This window comes from Abramis brama (assembly GCF_963993115.1).
Source record: "Abramis brama genome assembly, chromosome: 19".
NCBI lineage: Eukaryota > Metazoa > Chordata > Actinopteri > Cypriniformes > Leuciscidae > Abramis > Abramis brama.
Genome location: NC_139981.1, coordinates 18,147,338 through 18,170,276, shown reverse-complemented (window position 1 = coordinate 18,170,276; position 22,939 = coordinate 18,147,338). Strand labels below are relative to the sequence as shown.

General features: G+C 37.6%; 2 protein-coding genes across 5 annotated transcripts in view; one reads left to right on the top strand and one right to left on the bottom strand.

The window, feature by feature from the left end:
- Positions 1-18,798, top strand: part of rock2a (rho-associated, coiled-coil containing protein kinase 2a) — a 54,270-nt gene extending 35,472 nt beyond the window's left edge. Inside the window, exons 6-31 of one of the 4 annotated variants that reach the window (XM_084093269.1) lie at positions 1,052-1,196; positions 1,286-1,424; positions 1,542-1,633; positions 1,805-1,964; positions 2,094-2,154; positions 2,392-2,403; positions 2,507-2,635; positions 2,855-3,082; positions 4,920-5,166; positions 5,250-5,356; positions 5,569-5,728; positions 6,073-6,233; positions 6,665-6,849; positions 6,994-7,063; positions 7,379-7,482; positions 7,713-7,899; positions 7,992-8,085; positions 8,470-8,564; positions 9,312-9,503; positions 9,594-9,762; positions 10,096-10,166; positions 11,433-11,521; positions 11,654-11,732; positions 11,852-12,107; positions 12,914-13,127; positions 17,561-18,798. In XM_084093269.1, coding sequence (XP_083949395.1) covers positions 1,052-1,196; positions 1,286-1,424; positions 1,542-1,633; positions 1,805-1,964; positions 2,094-2,154; positions 2,392-2,403; positions 2,507-2,635; positions 2,855-3,082; positions 4,920-5,166; positions 5,250-5,356; positions 5,569-5,728; positions 6,073-6,233; positions 6,665-6,849; positions 6,994-7,063; positions 7,379-7,482; positions 7,713-7,899; positions 7,992-8,085; positions 8,470-8,564; positions 9,312-9,503; positions 9,594-9,762; positions 10,096-10,166; positions 11,433-11,521; positions 11,654-11,732; positions 11,852-12,107; positions 12,914-13,127; positions 17,561-17,564 — 3,450 coding nt within the window. In that variant the 3' untranslated portion in view covers positions 17,565-18,798. Of the gene's footprint in view, positions 1-1,051; positions 1,197-1,285; positions 1,425-1,541; positions 1,634-1,804; positions 1,965-2,093; positions 2,155-2,391; positions 2,404-2,506; positions 2,636-2,854; positions 3,083-4,919; positions 5,167-5,249; positions 5,357-5,568; positions 5,729-6,072; positions 6,234-6,664; positions 6,850-6,993; positions 7,064-7,378; positions 7,483-7,712; positions 7,900-7,991; positions 8,086-8,469; positions 8,565-9,311; positions 9,504-9,593; positions 9,763-10,095; positions 10,167-11,432; positions 11,522-11,653; positions 11,733-11,851; positions 12,108-12,913; positions 13,128-14,668; positions 15,063-17,182 lie in introns of those variants that run through there. The other 3 variants (XM_084093268.1, XM_084093267.1, XM_084093270.1) reach the window with 3 other exon arrangements.
- Positions 18,799-19,000: 202 nt separating this feature from the next.
- On the bottom strand, positions 19,001-22,727 carry slc66a3 (solute carrier family 66 member 3). Its single transcript, XM_084093271.1, has 7 exons — positions 22,457-22,727; positions 22,166-22,248; positions 22,019-22,088; positions 21,813-21,870; positions 20,833-20,953; positions 20,712-20,753; positions 19,001-20,640 (listed from the first exon to the last, which is right to left on the bottom strand). Exons 1-7 carry the CDS (start codon positions 22,600-22,602, stop codon positions 20,549-20,551), a joined length of 612 nt encoding a protein of 203 aa, XP_083949397.1. The 5' UTR covers positions 22,603-22,727; the 3' UTR covers positions 19,001-20,548.
- Between the last annotated feature and the right edge of the window lie 212 nt (positions 22,728-22,939).

Here is a 22,939-nt window from a genome sequence, read left to right as displayed (position 1 = left end):
TTGATGACATTTGTAACATTGCAACTAAGATGTCAATTTATTCTACTAACCCAAACCTAACAGTCTACTAATACTCTTGAGTAGAATGTCTAAAGTGGATTATCGAAAGTGTAACCAATATTTTTTAGCATTTTAATTTAGAGTTAGATTATTTTAAGGTATTAATAATAATTTATCAACTTACTTAATAATTTATTGACTTAAGTCATCCTGTGGCCCCCATGGAAGTTTGCTGAGCCCTCAGAACCACTGTCCTAAACTACCACCACATCAAATACAAAAGTAGCCTTAAATGTACAGCATTATAATTAAATGAGTTATAATAAATTTTGCTAGGATACATACAGAAGAGATCTCTGCTCTGTTAGTCTGCAGAGATCTCTTCTGTATATCATCAGTGGATGTTGATATATTTGCTGTATTAAGTCTTAGATTGTTATTCACCTTCAGCGTTTTCACGGCTGATTTTAGCTGGGGTTTTTTTTTTTTTGTCTTTTACATATGAATCATATTACATGTTATTACATTACACATTAGCTATTCATTCAACAACAATGAACTCTGAGATGATAGATACTTCATAGCTACTGTGTCTGCAGGGGCACTGAACTCAGACTAGATAGGCCTAGAATAGAATGTTATGAAATGCATCAAATATTATATAACATTCGAGTATATGGAATTCACTACAGGGACGTTGTTTGTCCCACTTTTTACATATTTGAGCCATTTCTGTCACTTTTATTGCCCCCCCCCCCCCCCCCCACACACACACCCCACACACCCCCCAAAATACTCCTGGTTGAATTGTGCCCCTGCCCATGAGTGCCAAGGCTGGACATACTGTTTGTGTGATATTACAGTGCCATCTACAGTACAGAAGCAGAACTACACACTCAGGATTTTTTTTTAAAATTTGAATATTTTTTTTAATTCACACAGGTTCAATGTGAACACTATTATACATTGTTTATATTGCTGCGTAGAGTTTATAGATATAGACAGACATAGATGGCATCCTTTAACCCATAGATTGGTTGATTGATTATAGACGGGGATGGTTCATTGTGACACTGCGGTTGGAACCCCTGATTACATCTCGCCGGAGGTTCTCAAGTCTCAGGGAGGGGACGGATACTACGGACGCGAGTGTGACTGGTGGTCGGTGGGAGTATTTATCTATGAGATGTTGGTTGGTGAGTCAGGAATTTGTGTGAGTTTGTCTAAATTATACATCTGTTGTATTGGTTTATTAAATGAGCTAAATGTGTGTGTGTGTGTGTAGGTGATACACCGTTCTATGCCGATTCTTTGGTGGGGACCTACAGTAAGATTATGGACCATAAGAACTCTCTTAACTTCCCTGATGACGTTGAGATCTCTCAAGAAGCCAAAAACATCATCTGTGCCTTCCTGACTGACAGGTGACCTTTTACATGCACAGATCGACGTACATGCAGTTCTCTTGTCTTTATGGATATGGATGTTCAACTGGCAGGGTTCTGTCTTTTTTTGTGTTTGTGGATGTTTGCATTTGGTAGGGAGATTCGCCTGGGCCGAAATGGCGTAGAAGAAATTAAAAGAAATCCTTTCTTTAGAAACGACCAGTGGACCTTCAGCACCATTAGAGAGAGTGAGTAAAACACCTGCTTCCCCCACTTTACCACAGATTTTAGAATTCAAATACATGTCATACACATTTCACACTACACTGAAACAGAATCTCTACTATTAGCGCCCTTTACCTGAGCTGTTAAAAAAAACACACACACACAGAACCGTTTTTCCCCTGTTCTCTCCCCAGCTGCAGCCCCTGTGGTTCCAGAGCTGAGCAGTGACATAGACACCAGTAATTTTGATGAGATAGAGGAGGATAAAGGAGAAGTGGAGACCTTTCCTACACCCAAAGCCTTCGTTGGCAATCAGCTTCCCTTCGTGGGGTTCACCTACTTTAAAGAAGACCAGTAAGAGATTTCTGTTTTTGTCAGTTCTGTACACTAAACTATTTCTTGGTGTTGGATCTCCACTTGATGTTATGAAGCAAAACCAGTTGATATTAACTGTCACATATAATCTGGTGTGTTTTTGTGCAGGTTGTTGAATGCTGTTAACAGTTCAGCAATGAAAAATGATCTCCCAGTATCTAAGAGAGAGGTACGACACGGATACATTCCTACCTTCATCAGCTTATTTTAATTTAACTGCTTTATGGTCTTTAGAGACTGGATTTACCTCATACAGTAGACTCTGGTTAGAGACTTAATACTAGACTTGGAAAAAACCTGAAGCTTTTTGGAGGCAGGATTAAACTGATTACTGCTTCTTGCGACTTCGGTTGTAACTAATCTTTTCATTGTTTTTTTTTTTTTTTTTTTTTTTTTTTACCCACAGGACAATTTAGCAGTAAGTGTTCAGTCTCTCTGCTTAATACACAGCTTATTAGGTAATTTATTATTTTAAGAGACTGATGACATATTAAATAAAGATCGCTTTATTTTCCACTCAGCTCCAGAAGAAACTTCATTCTCTAGAAGAGCAGCTCAATATTGAAATGCAGGCCAAAGATGAGCTTGAGCAAAAATTCAGAAGCAACTGCAGCCGCCTAGAAAAGATCACCAAAGAGCTCGATGAAGAGGTGAGTGGGTGTCTCATCTCTGGAACTTCAGCAAAGTTGTGTGTAGGAATATACAGTGATCTTACTGCATCAATCACGACATACATGCAGTTCTCTGGTCCAAATGGATATGGATGTTCAACTGCCAGGGTTCAGTCTGTTTGACAATGGGTTTTTTTTTTGTGTGTTTGTGGATGTTTACATTTGCATTACATTGGTGCTTTGCACATGTGTTTATAGATAAATGGCAGAAAAGTGTTGGAGACGTCTCTGAGACAGCTGGAGAGAGAGAAAGCTCTCCTGCAGCACAAGAGCGTAGAGAGTCACCGCAGAGCGGAGAGTGAAGCCGACCGCAAACGCTGCCTGGAGAATGAAGTGAACAGTCTGAGGGATCAGCTGGATGAAATGAAGAAGAAAAACCAGAACTCTCACATCTCCAATGAGAAGAACATCCATTTGCAGAAACAGGTTTGTGGGTTTGAGGAGAGCCTATCACATCCAGAAAACTTGCTATCTCTGTCATTCAGGTTCATAATTCAAGAGCATATGGTCTTGATTATCAAATTTTTTGAAGATGATCAGAGTGGCTTCATTTGTTAAAGTGTTATAACTTGGATTAGATTTAAGGTGTGTGTAAATCTCTTCGCAACCAGCAATGTCATGAGAAATGTAACAAATCATGGAAAAATGATTGCCTTATCCTGAGAAGATAATGATCAAACTTCCCAAATCTTTGCTTATGAAAGTCAATTATGTATCATGTATTGGGTACGTTATCATCTCTGACAGACAGCATGTTGAAGCCGCTCAGGCTGCCATTTTCACCCTCTTCTCGGAAAGTGATAACGCATTCAAAACATCCGGTAGTGTGGGTTTTCCAGGAAATGCGTGTACTCCCTGGACCTCTGCTTCTCGTAAATACTACCATGTATTGTGCACGTTATTTTTTTGACAGACATCGATGTCGTGATATTCAAATGATGTGGATTTGAAAACAGATGGATCGTAAGGTAATAATTATTTCTTAGCCAGCAAGTATTCAGTGAAGTGATTGATGCCCACGAGTGTGTTATGTTAGTTCTAATATTCCAACCGACAGCCAGACAGAGTTTTTGACGGACGTGATAATGTGCGTGAGGGGTGAACTATGTTTGATTTTTGGGTAATTATAAAATGTGCTGGAGACGTTCTAAATGCTTTTTGTGAAGATCCATGTAATTATTTTACTGAATGAAGTTTATTTCATGGCTTGAACAAATTACATGTTACTCAAGAGACAATGTTTGGCTTGTCAAAAATGTTACATTTAGCTGTTGCAAATTCGTTGACTTTTGAAAATCAAGTAATTATTATTATTTTATTTTTTACCAGGAAAAGGAGTGGTTTTGAAGTTGTTTTTATTCTCTCAAAACACAAATCTTTTATTTAAACCCATGGAAATGCAGATCCTGTTTTAAATAATTGTGAAAAAATCACTTTTTAAAACTGTTGTTCCATTATTAACCCTTAGCCAATTTTGACTCATATACATTATATTGTACATGCTACTGTTCAAAAGTTTGGGGTCCATTTATTTATTTATTTTTTTTTTTTAAAGAAATTACTTTAAAATACTGTTATTGAGCAAAGATGTATTAAATTGATAAATCTATTCAGCACTGTTTTCAACATTGATAATAATAAGGAACGTTTCTTGAGCAGCAAATAAGCATATTATAATGATTTCTGAAGGATCATGTGACACTGAAGACTGGAGTAATGATGCTGAAAATTCAGCTTTGCCATCACAGGAATAAATTACATTTTAAAATATTGTATAGAAAACAGTTATTTAAATATTAAAATAGAAAAGTTGTTTTAAATTGTAATAATATTTCACAATATTACTGTATTTTTGATTTCAATAAATGTTTTTTTTCAAAAACGTTTTTAAAATCTTACCGATCCCAAACTTTTGAACTATAGTGTATATAATATATAAAATGTGTGTTTTATGCATAAATATATATATATATATATATTTTTTTTTATGGTTTGAATGACAAGTAATTCATTCAAGAATTGATTCACAAAAGATTTATGTGAATATTTTATACTTTTGTGACATTTCGTTGCATAGTCTTAAATCAAATGAATACAGTGTCTGTTAAAAGCAACATTCGGTTTCTCAAAAGTAAAGTTCCCAGAATTATGGGTCTGTAGAAACCTGTTGCTATTTGTCTTTCTCATGTGTTATAAAGTAACAGAATGATCCTAGTAGCATACTGTCATTTCTCTACGACAAACCAGTGTCTCTCTCTGGCAGCTGGATGAGGCGAATGCGTTACTGCGGGCAGAATCTGATGCGGCTACACGGCTGCGTAAAGCTCAGACAGAGGGCTCCAAACAGCTGCAGCAGCTGGACGCTCATGCGAGAGAACTGCAGGACAAATGCTGCATGCTGGAGAACAGCAAGCTCACGCTGGAGAGAGAGAACATCAGCCTGCAGGCAGCGCTGGACTCAGAGAAACGAGAGCACACCCAGGGCTCTGAGACTATCTCTGATCTACTGGGTAAGTGTGGATCCCTTCTTTTGGAAGTATCATAGCAATTCACACGCAACAGTGTTCATTTACAGTCCACCTCTTATTCATAGCACGAATCTCTGGTTTGGAGGAGGAAGTGAAACAGGTGAGACAAGCCCTATCTAAAGCTGAGACGGAGAAAAGGCAACTTCAGGAGAAGCTAACAGACCTGGAGAAGGTAAACACATACTTTTTTTCTCATACTCATTCCCTCCCTTGTTGTGACTCATTATAGGCTATGGTTGTGGATTCAAACTTCATTTGTACCTTCTTCATTCCCAGCGTTCACTACTTAGAAAGCTATGAAGTTGATGAACTGGTGTTTACTCTCTCTTATTATGGCATTTTATGTTCAGCCCCTCTTCTAATATCTGTGTGTGTGCCCAATAGGAGAAGAGCAATAACCAGATTGACATGACCTACAAGCTGAAGGTGTTGCAGCAGGGTTTGGAGCAGGAGGAGGCGGCACACAAGGCCACAAAAGCTCGACTTGCCGACAAGAGCAAGATCAGCGAGTCCATTGAAGGAGCAAAATCTGAGGCTGTGAAGGGTATGAGAGCTAAGTGATCCTATGAAACAAATTTTGAATGTAGTTTTCTTTCCTGTATTGGCATATTTCCTTTATTAAAACAGGCAGTTTACACAAATTGAAGACCTCAAAACGTACAGAAATGGACTAAAAGCCACAAAACTCCAATTTTTATTTCATTTTAAGAATAGTCCATGACCGTGAAGTGCATTTAAGGATGCAGTGGAAAACATGTTAGTTTAGATTAGGGGAGACAATACCAGAGTTACATAGGATAATTGATTAAAGCGTTGAATTGCTGGTTTTTGTAAATATTACAGGATTTTATTGCTGGTTAACATATCTGTTTTTGTGTGTTCATCTAGATCTGGAACAAAAGCTGCAGGAGGAACGTTCCTCTAAACTGCGTGTGGAGAACAGGGTGTTAGAACTGGAGAAGAAGAACTCTATGCTCGACTGTGATTATAAACAGTCACTGCAGAAACTAGAGGAACTGCGGCGACATAAAGAGAGACTCACAGAAGAGGTACTGCAGTGTATTCATGTCTTTTTGCTACACCTGCCAATGGCCGGTTGATTAAGAAAATTTACTGGCCATAAATGTCTATTATTGCATTTTGCAATATGTATTTTGCATTTATTACGTTTTTTTTGTATTTAAGTGAAAGTAAAGACATTTATAATTTTACAAGAGATTTCTATTTCAAATAAATGCTGTTCTTCTGAACTTTCTATTCATCAAAGAATCCTGAAAATATATTATGGTTTCAAAAAAATAATAAGATGATAAGAATAATAAGAATTTTTTCTTGAGCAACAAATCAGCATATTAGAATGATTTCTGAAAGGTCATGTGACACGCAAAACTGGAGTAATTTCTACTGAAAATTCAGCTTTGGTATCACAGGAATAAAGCACACAGATCTACAGATTCTCCTGATCTTTCTCTTTGTCTAGGTGAAGAATTTTAGTCTGAAGATTGAGCAAGAAGTTCAGAAACGCACTTTGACTCAGAATGACCTGAAAGTTCAAAACCAGCAGCTCAGCACCCTCCGAACATCAGAGAAACAGCTCAAACAGGAGATCAACCACCTGCTGGAAATCAAACGCAGCCTGGAAAAACAAAACATGGAGCTGCGCAAGTATGCAACACACATGCATACGAACTCATTGTATAGTACACACAAAGACACGTCTTAATAGCGGTGGCTGAGAGTCTTTCTTATGTTTTTACAAAAATATTCAAATCATTCATATATTGGATCATTTTCCGTCTGCGTTTCTAGGGAGCGCCAGGATTCGGATGGACAGATGAAGGAACTGCAGGATCAGTTGGAGGCAGAGCAGTATTTCTCCGTAAGAAGTCTAAACTCTTTCCCTTGCAGAAAAAATCGAATACTCAAAGGTCTAACAAGATTGTGTGTGTGTTTGTTTGAGTGTGTGTATATGTGTGTGGTAATTGTGTGTGTGTGTGGTGATCGTTTTGGTCCCCAGGAGTAAAAGAGCTTATAAATCAAATAGGATTATGTTTTTTGAAAATGTACTAATGCAGATAATTTTATGTAAGGGTTATTTAGGGGTTAGGGGATATAATATACAGTTTGTACAATATAAAAATCATTGTCTATGGAAAATTCTCATAAAACATGGAAACCCAACGTGTGTGTGTAGACGCTGTATAAGACACAGGTGCGGGAGCTGAAGGAGGAGTGTGAGGAGAAAAATAAACTCTATAAAGACATGCAGCAAAATCTACAGGAGTTACAGGAGGAAAGGTGAGATTTATATCCAATTACAAGCAGAAAAATCACAGCCCAGTGTACAAAATAAGTTTTTAATCCACTGAATTATCAGAAAATATGCATTACAACATGGTTATACCATAACATTTCTGGGTCAAAATGCCAGAAAACATAACTTTTTTTATCATACTGCTAATTTAAAGTCTAAACATGTATGTCAGTTTAATTTCTATGTACCTTTTTTTCTGTTGTCTCTTTTTCAGGGATTCTCTTGCGGCCCAGTTGGAGATCACACTAACGAAAGCTGACTCCGAGCAACTGGCACGCTCCATTGCGGAGGAGCAGTATTCCGACCTGGAGAAGGAGAAGATCATGAAGGAGCTGGAGATCAAAGAGATGATGGCCAGACACAGACAGGAGCTCGCTGAAAAAGACACCACCATCACCTCTGTGAGTTATACTGCATTTCAGCTATAAGCCATTCACAGAGGTCACATTTAGTTGAGGAACTTGTTGGATTTAATTGTCCCGTCTTTATACAGTTGGAGGAAGCTAATCGCACGTTGACAAATGATGTTGCAAACCTGGCCAATGAGAAGGAAGAGCTCAACAACAAGCTAAAGGAGGCACAAGACTGTAAGTGGCAGAATATGTTGACATCTATGTATATTATATAATAATTTTATAATTATAATTTTTACATAATTTCAAAATAATATTTTCAAATATTTAATAAGAAATTTAAATGAACATTTGCATTTTCAGAGCTGTTCACGCAGGAGTAATTTAACATTTCCACAGCTTCAGTAGCATATTTAAGATATTCAGTGCACATACCCGTTAATTTATCTCTGATTTTTGAAATCTCAAGCTCTTTTCTACATATTTTTGTATGCCATCTGCATGGAACTTTTTACAGCTTAGAACAAGCATTGACCCTCATCATCCTTAGCAAACTCATGATAGTCAGAGGAAAGCTGTTGGGGATTTCGCTGTAACTCTGTAAAATTTGATTTTCAGACCTGCAGAATCTGAAGAATGAAGAGCAGTCCATCACTCAAGTGAAACTGGCCCTTGAGAAACAGCTGCAGTCAGAGAGAACTCTCAAAACACAGGTATACCTTTGAGCAAATTAATAAATCAAACTCAATTTGAGTCAGATTTGCTCCGTTACTGTTACGGCCCTTAATCTAATTTTGGCTCTTTTAAAAACACACAAAAGACAAGGACCGAACATATCAAAAATCACAGACGATTGGGTAACATTTCTGACGTCAACCACGCCATAAGTTTTAATGAGAGGAATAATAGAGCACTTCAAAAAACGGACAAACAGTAATCATAAATCAACAACACAGGTAGGGCAGCTACGAGAAAACAGGAACCCTTAACTACACCTATTGTTCCAGGAGAGATCTTACCTAGCTCCCGAAAATAACGGTAACGGGTGAATCTTCCGGGCAACTGCTTACCTTCGCTGTACTAAATAAATAACAAAAAGTGTACTGAGAAAATAACACCACTACCTGGTTTTAAAGAAATAAAATAGAATCAAAAACACAATCATAAGGATCGCTCCAGCATGGCGAGGCGAAGCGAAGCGAGAGTGAGCTCGCCGCAAGGCAAGAAAGCCCCAGCTGGCAATCAGGCGAGGGAGGCGGAGAGAGCGAGAGAGAGCCACCAACACCGTCACGGCTTAAATAGCAGGAACTCTCATGACGTCACTTCACTTCCGCGGTACAGGGAAAATCCCTTCTCAAAACTCCACCTACAAACTCAAAGAAAATAAATCACACACACTAACGGTTCAATATTATACCCACACGTAACAGTTACTTATTTTTCTCTTTTCTATTTATCAGGCGGTGAACAAGCTGGCAGAGATCATGAACAGAAAGGAGGTCAGAGGTGGAGGCAGTCGCCGTGGAAATGATACAGACGTGAGGAGGAAGGAGAAAGAAAACAGGAAGTTGCAGCTGGAGCTTCGTTCTGAGAGGGAGAAACTCAACAGCACCATCATCAAATACCAGAGAGAAATCAACGACATGCAAGCAGTATGACCACTATTCAGTGTCTGAAGAATGCCACACTGCTCCACAGGCAGCCAGGATACTCGTGTCTTACTCTTCTTTTATTTCCTGCAGCAATTGGCGGACGAGTCTCAGGTGCGTGTGGAGCTGCAGATGGCTCTCGACAGTAAAGACAGTGATATTGAGCAGCTGCGCGGCCTGTTGAACTCTCTCAACGTCCAGTCGCTCGACTCGGCCAGTATGAGCAGCGGCCCAGACATGGACATTGACGAGTCACTACCAGGTACGGTTAAGGTCTTTTCCAAACTTCTTTCATTCTGTTGTCCCTCTCTATTCTTTCATAGCTTTTTCTTTTATTCACATTCCTCTTTTTGTTTTTCTCCACATTGTTCTGTCACCCTCCCTTGTTTCTGCTTAGTTTTACTCCGATATTCAGTTCAACTTTCACCCTTCACTTCACTGCAGAGCCTGAGCCCAAAGGTGACCTGCATGGCATTCAGTGCATGACCTTTTGACCTCTTAAGACTTGACTGGACATCATGGCAGGCTTTTTCTCTGGTGTATTTTTATAAAGCTGCTCTGTTTTATTATACATGTCTTCCTTTCTGTTGTACAGAGATCAGACTGGAGGGCTGGCTGTCTCTACCAGTAAGGAACAACACCAAACGCTTTGGGTGGGAAAAGAAGGTATGTTTTTAGATGAGTGTATTGCATTTTTTAAAGCAAGCAAATAGATAAGAATGCTATGATGCTAAAAAATGTCCATGTCTGGGTAAGTATGGAAAAATATTTTCCAGACTATTGCCCCTATTCAGTTTATAAAATATATAATTAAGAATTTCTAAAAATAAATGTATTGTACAAGCGGAGTGTTTTCATTACACAAGTGATTGTCGAACACAACTGAATGAATTCAAGGCACACAATTTCATTGTGCGAAACTGTTAGTCTTTATTATAAACGGGTCTCTTTTGAACGAATGCGCGTGTGCCACTCAAACCAGCAACAGATAAAGGAGCAAACAATCACCTCAATCAGACTGTACTTTGCTGTTTGGTGATCATGCAATATCAAACCATGACTGATGTGTCGGAGATGAAGATACGCAGGTTTTAAAGCGTTTAATGTTTCTTCATAACATTTAAGTGCATGTTATCACTTCGTGAAAACCAATGAAAATAAAATATTTAGAGTTGACTGTATTATATACAAAATATAATGCTGAAAAAAATTGTTCTTACACCATTAATGTTAAATATGGTCTGAAAAGTCTACAGAGAGATTTGGGAATTTGAATCTGGAAAATGTGCAGGAACCCTGTATTTACATCAACATGACATAAAAATGGACCAATCAATTAAGTAATCAGTGTTTACATTTTTTTCCCAGATTATTCAAAACAAATAAAAGTCAAAGAAAATGGAAAATAAGAAAATTAACTACAAAGAGTCAAGTTATAAACAAAATTAACAAATAATAGTAGAGCCAAGATGCAAATGAATTAAACATTTTAACTTATTGCTGTAGTCTTCATTGTATTATCATATATGATGTCATATATACTATTTCATAATAGATCTAAATTAAATGCTATGACATCAGGGTGGATGTATATGGGAATGTAAATTAGTTTTAATTAAGCTCATTACATGTGTGGTCAGTGTTCTCATCGTTAACTAAAACTATTAAAACTGATAGTGAAAACTGAAATAATAGTGAGTGAATAAAATAAACCGATTTGATTTGAATAATTAACCAATTTCATGTTGTCTGCAACCACATGACAAATACTAATTACTAGGACTAAACCTCAAATGTCTTTGTGAACCAGAGCTAAACCACTAGAGCTGCAGTGCTAGACTGCACAGTTCCATGATACTTCTGCATCTGAAATCCCATCCAACCCCATCATGCAGGATTCAGTGAGTCTTTTGTTTCTTCTCTCTCCTCTAGTATGTTGTGGTGAGCAGCAAGAAGATTCTCTTCTACAACAGCGAGCAGGACAAAGAGCTTTCCAATCCTTACATGGTGTTGGACATAGAGTGAGTCCTTTCACCCTTCAAATCCATTTCTTTAAATCAAATAAGCTTGTCCCAGTCTTGTCCTGTATCATTTTGACTGACTTGAGTCCTCTGTCTTCTTTTCTTTATCTTAATTTCTCTGGTATTCTTCAGTAAACTTTTCCATGTGCGTTCGGTAACTCAGACGGACGTTTATCGTGCTGACGCCAAAGAGATCCCCAGAATATTTCAGGTATAATGGCACACCACAGATACCACAGGCAGGGTATCAAGGTTTCTTTAATCTTGAAACCTGTTGAAGTTTTATAAGGCATAAGGATGACGGCTATCACTTGTCATTGGTTCCTCCAGATCTTGTATGCTAATGAGGGTGAGAGCAAGAAAGAGCAAGAGGAACCTCTTCCTGGGGACAAGTCAAGCTACATTTGCCATAAGGGTCATGAGTTTATCCCCACCCTGTACCACTTTCCCACTAACTGTGAAGCTTGTACCAAACCCCTGTGGAACATGTTCAAACCACCTCCAGCCCTGGAATGCAGACGATGCCACATCAAGTGCCACAAAGACCACATGGACAAGAAAGAAGAAATCGTCGCCCCCTGCAGAGGTGAGAAGAGGCTCTCATCTTACTACCCTTAATGGTTTTAAGTGAATTTTAAGTAAATGTTGTATTAAAATGTTCAAACTAAAATGACTCGTATACAAAATTGCTGTTTACATAATTCTGTATGGTTCCCTGGGTCCTGGAAAACCTGGGAATATAGTCATATATAGCTTTTTACAGTATTTATTCAAGGAGAAATTACATTTTGAGTGCGCAAAAGTACTATGAAATGGTGTAAAAAATATATATATTTCGTCTTTTGTCCTTTATTCATCACACATGGCTGGAAAAGTCATGGAGAAAGTGGGAAGTATTAAAAATGTAATACTTTTCAGCAGGACACATTGCACTGATCAAAAGTGACAGTATTACATTTATATTGTTCTGTTCATTCAAATTAATTCTGTTCTTTTGAACACTTTATTCATCAAAGAATCCTGAAAATAAAAATGTATTGTGTTTTCCACAGAAATATTAGGCAGTACAACTGTTTTCAACATTGATAAAAATAAGAAATTATTCTTGAGCAGCAAACCAGCATATTAGAATGATTTCTGAAGGATCATGTGACGCTGAAGACTGGAGTAATGATGGAATAAGGAATAAATTTCATTTAATATCATGATATAAAATATATTAAAAGAGAAAAGTTATTTTAAATTGTAATAATATTTCACAACATTACTGTTTTACTGTATTTTTGATCAAATAAACTCAGCCTTGAGAGACCATTTCAAAAACATGTTTTTTGAACTCATTTGTCCCATTCACATGTTTGACTCTTCTGTGCTTGCTTTCTCCACCCCCAGTGAACTACGACGTGTCTACTGCTAAAAACCTGCTGCTGTTAGCCTTGTCTCAGGAGGACCAGCAGAAGTGGGTTAGTCGGCTCATGAAGAAGATCCCCAAAAAACCTCCAGCGCCAGACGCCCCTCACCGCTCCTCTCCCAGAGTTCCTGCTAAAGTACAAAGCAGTCAATCCTTGAGGAGACCCAGCCGACAAATCCCTCCCGGCAAACCCAGGTGAGGAGTTAGCCTTGACATGCTCATTTTTATGCAAAAGTTTGGTAATTATGTGGCCGTGACCAGCTCTATCTTGTGTTTTCATGTGGCAAATGTAGTTTATACTGTGTCAGTTCAAATACATTGCCCAGATTGTTGTTCATAAGAGAGGAGTACATAAAGGCCTGGTTTACATTCATGCTTGGTGACCAGATCCTTTCAAACCAGTTTGTTAAAACATGAAAAAACTGTCATCATTTACTCAACCTCACGTCATTTCCTGGATGTCACAAAAGGAGATGTTTAGCAGAATGCCCAATCCACTTTTACATACACTACAAAATGTTTTTAAAACAGAACAGTGCTGATTTTGAACTGATTTTAGAATAAATTTATTTCCATTTTTTCCATAAAAGTTACGCTTATTCATTTTTACATGATTATTAATCTTCAATCCGTGACAGATTCTGTGACTGTGAGCTGTTTACATGCGGGATAGAAATGGTGGCTAGCAAACAAAAACAATCTCTAGCGTTAATTTTAATCATGGCTTTCCTTGATTCCTTGAAAAACAACAACAAAAAAACAAAGACGTGTGTGGAGCAACTGGTGGTTTATTGTTGTCTCACTAATTGCGTCATCAAGTTCTACACTCCTAATAGTTTTTGATATGACGGTTGTCGTAAGAGAAGCCACAATGTAAGACTTTTTTCGAAGGTAAAATATTATCACAATGGTCATTAATCGGCTAATGGCGAACATGTCAAACTAGCGAGCCACATTTTGGCCCAGGATCAGAGGAATCTCAGAAATTAAAAAAAATCTTGCAATTTGTCTCAGACAGCCAAATCATGGCCAAAATCATACAGTATGAACCTGGCTTTAAATTATGTATTTTTGTTAAAGCATTTTGTGGAAATGACACTTTAAAGATTCTTAATCAAACGACCACTAAAGGCCCCGATATACTCATGGCGAAGTTCTTTTTCGTTCTTCGTTTAGGGGTAAAACATAGTAGCAATATACTGTTATTGCACATCTGATGCTGCCCACACTGCTGAGAGCGACGGTTAGATGAAAATGTAATATGTGCTGTGCTCTTTCCTCTCAATAAAATACACAAACAACAAAACCGAGAAAAGTAGTGGAATATAATTGTGCATTTGCAGTATACTCTTAGTATACTTTTTTTAATAACAAATACCATAGAAACAGTATAGTTACTTTTTACTATGGTAGTGAGATGCAATGTGGGTTTTACCTGTGGTTAACATGATCCAAATACTATGGACGACCAAATTTTACCGTATAAAACAGCCCTACTTGGACATTTTGTTAAATATCATCTTTTTGTGTTGCATGGAAGAAATAAAAGTCCTACAAGCGTGGAACAACACAAGAGTGAGTGAATGATGACAATTTACACGTTCATTTTTGTGTGAACTGTACCTTTAACATCTTGTTCTGTAAAGTCTGATTCAAAAATGGCCATGCATAAAATCAATGCAGAAGCTTTGGAACCGGTTACACACTAGAGTGCTACTCTACTATATGATACACAGGTTTGTGCACAACGTAAAGGAACCAACAGCATGTGCGGAGAAATCTGGCTTCATCTACCACAAGGGTCATGAGTTTATCCCTTTATTCTACCACTTCCCTGCAAACTGTGAGGCCTGTACCAAACCCCTGTGGAACATGTTCAAACCTCCTCTGGCTGTGGAATGCCAGAGATGCCAGATCAAATGCCACAAAGAGCACATGGACAAGAGAGATGAAGGTCTCAGACCCTGTGCTTCAGACCAGTTCAGCACTGGGTGAGAGGAGAACGCGACCGACCTGGAAGTTGGATGGAGAAAGTGTTGATGTTTATTGCAGAAAGCGTTAGGATGCTTCAGAAACATCATACAAGAGCATTCATGGTTTGAATTGCGGTGCCTAACTAGCACAATAACATTTATGGTGGCTAACCGGATGCAAAGCTTGAACAGTGTTACGCTGGGCTACTTTTTGTAACTTGGGATGCAAGGTGACAGCTTGGGCATTAACAAAGCACTTTTTCTCTTTTGCATCAAACTCAGGTTTTTAATTGTGAATAGTAACATTTGAATACTAAAAGCAAGCATCAGAAGATTTACATCTTCACCTTTAATGCACATTTAGCATCAAATGCATACAGATGTATAGGTTTCAAAGCTTCAGTAGTCCTTGATCGGTGGTAAAGTGGTTTAGCTCAGTTATAGTAATTACCTCTGTCCAAATGTGCAAAGGTGAAGCTTCACCTTAGCAAACTACCTCACTGTGGGGAGACCGGTTAAGGCTTGGCTGAATGCTCTCTCCTCCACCTGCAGGCCTCTGGATTTGGAGCTTCAGGACTGGCACTGGGCTCTGGATGACGTGGATGATGTAGATTATGACCACACGTTTAATTTCTGAGGAGCATGTTTAGGGTTGAAACAGGGTAACCGCTTACATAGGGGCTCTGTTCCAAAACCTTGTAAGCCACCTACGTAGGCTGCATTTAGATTGACATCAAATACACACTAAGGTAATCTTTAAAAACATTAGTGATTTAATAAGATTATAATTCTATTATAATGTCTAAACCTAATTTTACTTTTTAACATCAAACATTTACTAAAAAACTACCGTTCAAAAGTTAAATGTTTTTGAAAGAATATATTTATTTATATTTTATTAAAACATTTTCCGAATGTTTTAAAATGCAATTTATTCCTGATGGCAAAGCTGAATGCTGATGTTCAGAAAACATCACTCTTCAGAGTCACATGATCCTTCAGAAATCATTCTAATATGCTGATTTGGTGCTCAGGAAATAACGTCACTTTTGATCAGTTTCATGCTTTCTTGGTAAATAAAAGTATTAATTTCCTTAAAACCGTACTACCCTAAAACCTATGAACAGTAGTATATGCAAGGCATAATGCAAGTCCAGCCGGTTATCTCAGAATTAACCCCGACAGGGTGATCAGGCATCAGCCAGCCGGCTGGATGTACATTATCCCTCTTATTACACACTACTTGCCATATAAGTAAATAATTAGACATGAAATATTGATTTTAGTTGAAATATTTTATTAGCTCTTTAAATGCAAAGCTTCTGCGGAGAAAGCAGTTGCTAGCGCGGCAAGTTCAAACTAGACGGACATTTAAGGGATACTGTACTAGTCATACCACTTATTAGACAGCATTTTGCAACATAAATAATTATTGGGATAAGAGATGTTGATTTGAAATTAAATTGTTTTTAAAATCTTACCTGTTTGTTATCTTATAGTTCATTACAGTGTACAAAACAATAGTCGCAAAATGGCAGAAGCTGCGTTTGTATGAAACGAGAGCGTGTCCATGATACTGGATGGCCTAATTAAATAACTGTGCACAAAATATTGATTTGACCAGTGTTTTAATATTTTATTAGCTCACCAAATGCAGAACTTCCACGAGGAAAAAACGTTCCTAGCAATCGCGCTGACTTCAGTGACAGATACCCGGATGAGCCTGTGTTTTTAGTTTTTAGCGGTTGTTATCGGGGAATAAGATACCGCTGGATGGCACGATTGGCCAATCAGAATTAAGTATTCCACAGTGCCAAGTAATAAGTCTAAAATAGTCCATCCAAATAAAATCAAACTATTTCATCTAATATTTGTATGTGCATTTGTATTTTTATGATCTTTAGAGTATCATGTGCTACACTAAACTCTAGGCTGAACACTAGGTTTTGGAACAGTCAGCGAGTGCAGTGGGACTTGTTTGGTGTTGAAGCAAATTTAAGCATGTGAGTGTGTTCATTCTTATTGGTGTGAAAGATTTGGCCAATATGGGATATGGAGAATTTTCCATAACCTAACAGATGTTTCTGTACCAATTCTTCTGCTCATAAACACCCTCTCCACACTCCAAACCCACAGGAAGACACTCTTGAATACAACAAAGCTGAATAGTTTCTCCAATCCTTTCCCATTTACTACTGAAGGAGAGGAGGTTTGTTCAGAGAATTGGTATTTGGCCTGCTTGTGTTTCTTATTTGACCTTTGACCCTCTTGCCCTAGTCCCCCTCGACTGGACGCTCCAAAGATGAGGCGAGAAGACTCCTCCAACAGCATTCTGAACAAATGAGTCCATTGGCTTACAGTGTTTACAAACTAGAAGACATTTCAACTGTACTGTAAAAGGAAAAAGAATGAGAGAATGTGCAAAACAGTATTTTTATTTTTAGGGTTTTCTTTGTTCCCTTTTGCAATAAAAGTTTGCAACTGTTGTGTGTTTGCAGGTGTATTAATCTGCTTCTCTTGAGCATGATGGCATGTACGCTGTGGTGCTTTTTTTATATTATTACCGAAGGATTTTTCTTTCCTCTTGGGTTAACATGTAGTGAAACTAACTTTCTCTTTGTCTTTCTCTTTCTCGATTTCTCCCTCTTTCTCTAGTTAACCTTATATTGGGAATCTGGTGCTGCTACATGGTGATTTGGGGTTCTTCCTGTCACATCATCAAAAGACCTTTGTCGTTACTTTTCGCACATTTTGGCAAATCCAAAAATAGTGAGAGATGCACAAATGTTGATGAAGGCTTTGCTGGCGTGATATGGCTTTTATTTTCTGGGCATGCGGTTGCTTCGACTTCAAGAGCACAACAGATCTACACAGAACTGAAGGGTCAGCGTCACACCAAACTTCTTATTCATTCAAGGCCAGAGTTGACCTGAACGCTAAGACTGAACCGGCCAGAGAATGTGGACGACAGCTGGTTCTGACCGTAGTCTTTTTTTATTTTTTATGGCTGAATATAGACGGTAGTGCAACACGCCACATAAACGGCTAGAAAACACCACTACATATGTTTCTCATTCCTTCATAAATGCAAGTGCAACTCTGGTGTTTCTTCTTGTAGTGTTTTTATCTTTATTTACCCCCACTGTGCGATCATACCCTCTTTGATCATGGATGCATCCCATAATGCTCTCCTGGACACCTGTGCGGCTCACTCCCTAGAATGGGTTGACTTTATTAATGGGTGTGATTAACAGTGACCAACATCTAAATGTGAGCTGTGCATGTGGGCAGGAGTTTCTCAAACGTTTCCAGATTTGAAACTGATCTGCAGTCTGTTTTGGGCTGGTCATCTTATGAATTTGGTCATTGGCTGTTAAAAGTTGAAATTTTGATTTTCATGCTACAACTTGAGACTAAAACTGATTCACCTTGCAAGCACATAACTGAAATGTTTATAAGACGGTGGAATGTCTAAAAAACCATGTTTAAATTTACTAGAGAAGTTTTTTTGTGATTTGAAGTGGTCAGTTTGTTTTTTGTGTATCTTCACCTTAGCAAACAGTGTGTATCTATGGGTGTGCTGTGAATGCATATCCGTGTTCTTTTACACATTATATATATATATGAATATACAGCGTATATTTGACCTGCCATCTTACCAGTTGGTTTGCTATTTATACAGGTCTGGGCACTTTTTTTATTTTAAAGCGTTGCCTTCAGATTTGCATGTTTTATATTGATGTACTGTTTGACCATAAAATGAAAAGCATATGTAGCCGTGTTGTTTGGAGACCTTGTATAACATTTGCTTATTTTTGTAAACAAAAGTAGTCAGTTAAATAGGTATATAGCTGTGAATGTAGTAAAAGGAAGTAAAGTTTTAATATAAACAATGTGGTCATTCCTTTCTGTCTGCTTTTATCACACACACATACATTATATATATTTAATACATATGTCATCTATACTGATGATAGTTATTGCATACACAAAAAGTCCTTTAAAAAAATGTTAAAGAATATTTTGTGTTAAAATACATCTTTTGATTTCATTATTTGGGGTAAGCTGATTACCACAAAAGAATGGTTCAGAAAATTGTTAAAAATATATTTATATTATATAATTAAAACACATTTCCACATTAAAGGAATGTTTGATTTATAAAATACAAGTCGAGATCTATTAAAGTACTTAGGAAAGAGACAGTTGTGCTTTAGACCTTAAAATCATTGAAAACTTAATGAACATTAAAGCTGCAGTCCATAACTTTTTGTGTTCAAAATGTACAAAAATGATACAATGAGAGTACACCATTAATCAATTTTACAAAGCGTGTTTTTGACTTATCCTGAATCACTACGGTAAACCTATAATAAGTGTTTATATTGGGACTATTTTAGAATGGTACGGGTCGTCCCACTGCGGAGTAGCCCAGTACCTGCGTGACTCGTCATAGACACAAACAGAGAGAAGGAGCTTCGGCTACAATGTTCTTCAGCAAGACGCATGCAGTTCTGTTTATTAACCACTAGAGCGGCAAAAGTTACGGACTGCAGCTTTAAGTAATAATCTTGTACTTGAACATTGTTTGATCTGAGTGACTTTTTTTTTTCTTCAATAATATTATAAAGTGAATAGGCTTATCACAACATCAGTAATATGTAAAAGGTGTCCAGTTGAGAAAACTCTGCCTTCATTATATCAGCATATGATACAGCTCAGTACAAAACATTGCATATTTCAGCATATGTAAACATCATCCCTGTGTTAACTACAGTAAACAAACAGTCTGATCAGCAACCTGATATCATTAATCAATTTTAACAGTTCTTTAGCTGAAAACTGGTCCAAAACTATTTGCCTTTCTGAGAAGAAAAAGACAATTACTAAACTACTAACTTAAAAACCATAACGGTATATCTGAACATGTACAAATGCAGGAACTTGAAACAACAGTTCAGGGAAGAAACCTTACTGGAAATAGAAGCAAGTATTAACAATGGAAGACTCGGGGGAGGATATTAGGTTTCATAACACTATTTGGTCAGACTTCTGACGTGACATGTAATTCATCAATTTGGTTTCCACAACATTCACATCCGAAATTCAAAGCAATTATACTGAAAAGAAAATGACTCTGCCCCGGCCACATCTCAAAACAAACTAGATTTGCATGTCCTGAAGAAAATACCAGTGCTTGCAAGGTAGAAAAATAGAAGTGTAGAAAAGTTTAAGTTGAACAGAAGAATCAAAGTGTCTAATCGCAGTTCATTATTCAAATAGATATATGAAAAAAGATATTGCAATTCAATATGCAAATATTGTCATCACTGTTCAAAATGTAATAATTTAGTATTAAATTTACAAAAATAGATTAGCTCACCTTAGATTCAAATTCTCTACAAGAAAGTATGAATGGTGCCTTGCAAGCACTAAATAAATCATATGGAAAGCATTGTGATAAAAAGTTTTTTTGGTTGTAGTACATACTCACCCAGTCAGTAAATCTCAACATCCTTTGCATTGCCATATAGAAAGTGCTACATCCAATAGCAACTGACCTGAATCCAGTTCATCTCTTTAAAAAACCTCCAACCCCACACTTAAAGAATACATTGTATGCAACAAAAAAAGTGTGAAGTCTTAATCCTGTTTTATAGCATGGGGTTTGTAGTAGATGACTGTAACCGTGACCCACATGTTCAGAACGGTCATGACGACAAACCGAATGAGGACTGGAGGAGAAAGAGAGGAAAGGTAAAGATGACATCTTAACCAAACAATCAACACTTGAGCTCTTACTGACCTTGTGTGTCTGCTGTGGTGATGACGGTGGTGAAGATCCGCGCTGACAAAGAGAGCAAACACTCAATATCAACATGACAGACTGGAGAAGTGCTTCATTTCCCTGTGTGTGTGTCACTTACCCATGCATGTGTATGTGGCCAGACCCCAGGTGAGAGTGCTGACCTGCCCAGAGTCCTTCGAGCGCCACAGACACTGAAGCTGTGCCAGTTTACTGCTGGCGCTGATGAACGTGCACAGACTCTGAGAGAGAACGGCAAAAACAGAGAAAACTCGTATGTTGTGTTGTTGTTTTTAAATAAATAATGCCGTTCAAAAGTTTGGGGACAGTAAGATTTGAAAGAAATTGCATTAAATTGATCAAAAGTGACAGTAAAGACATTTATAATGTTTCTATTTCAAATAAGTGCAGTACTTTTAAAATTTTAATTCATCAAAGAATTCTGAAATGTATAACGGTTTCCCAAAAAACATTAAGCAGCGCAACTGTTTTCGACATTAATAATAATAATAAATGTTTCTTGGGCAGCAAATCGGCATATCAAAATGATTTCTGAAGGATCATGTGAGACTGAAGACTGCTGAAAATTCAGCTTTGTCATCATCACAGGAATATTATGTTTTAAAATATGTTCAAATAGAAAACAATCATTTTATTTTAATAATATTTCACAATATTACTGTTTTTTCTGCATTTTTCATCAAATAAATGAAGTCTCTGTGACATTAAGAAATCTTACCGACCCCAAACTTGTATAAAATTGTCATACAATATTACACTGAGAAGTGTAGAATTTCTGTGCCACTAAATGTAATCAATCAATCAATCAATCAATCAATCAATCAATCTCTCAATCAATCAATCAATCAATCAATCAATCAATCTCTCTCTCTCTCTCTCTCTCTCTCTCTCTCTCTCTCTCTCATATATATGACTGGACAACATTCAATTTGTTACGAGTAATTTATTCAATTGTTTAATATTATAATGATGCAAAAAGACGCTTTTCCTTTAATCTCAACCTATTATGTTCAAATTAAGATCAAGTGTAAATTTGACACTAATGCAAATTCATATGAAGCAGTAATTGCATGTTCTCACCATGGCCAGATCAATCACCCACTTCTGTACTGTAAGAAGCTGCCACCCACCCACAAACCTGATTCTTGCAGTTAAGGAGATGGAAAACTATATAGGCTACATTAAATATTTTAAATCAGGCAGGTTTTGAATGTTATTGGGACCTTTTTGTTTCACTCTGTGTCTAGAAAAATAGCATAACCTGACAATAAGGGCTTGAAGGATACAGTGCTGCGTATATGAGGCTGTGCTTCAGGTTTCTGTTGTAGTGCAGGATCAACAGGAGCACAATGACATCTGTGGACACACAAGCTTTAACATAAGCACTCAGAATCCAGTCTCACTTGTGAATAAGCATCAGAATGTTGTCTCACCTTGTGCAATGAGGATGGGATACTCCAGGTATGTGAGGGGTGGGTAGTCATAGTACATCTGATAGGACATGAACACTAGAAACCTAAACACACACATACACACACTAATTTTGTGCATATGACAATTGGATACAATTGGATTTTTTCATTCAATGTCTGCATTCAGGGAAATTAAAATATGCCACGACCACATCAATGATGCAGCTCATTCTGGGTGTCTGCGTCTAGCCTTTCATGCATCAGTCCTTAAAAGATTGATTTCAATCTACTGTCTGTCAGTGAAGTTCTTACCCGACCAGCTCCAGCAGAAGACTGTTCAAACTGACTCCAGCGCTCGTTCTGGCCCGCATCAGCACGAATATCTGCGGGAACTTCAGCACCATACACACGAACAGAGTGCTGAAGTTGGCCAAATTCAGCGTCAAGTTACCGTCCATCTCTGTAAACTTCTGGTCCTTTAATTATCCGCTTCTTGGATTCTGGCACGAAGCGTTGTCCAGCTGTTAGCATCTGAATCAACGGCACTTCCGCACACATCAGCGCGCGAGATTTGACCCTCCACAGCGCCCGTAGCTCACCGCTTCAGCTCGTTCTTGAGAGTGATGGTGATGTGGTGATTGATTGATTGCACTTACCTTCAATTCAACTGAATAGCTGGGCCATTCGCAACAAGTATGGTGACAAATATTCCTTAATTAAAAAAAGATTTAAAATGATCAGGAATTCCCATTTAAAAGGTAGGCTACAATTACACAACCAAACATGATAATAAAC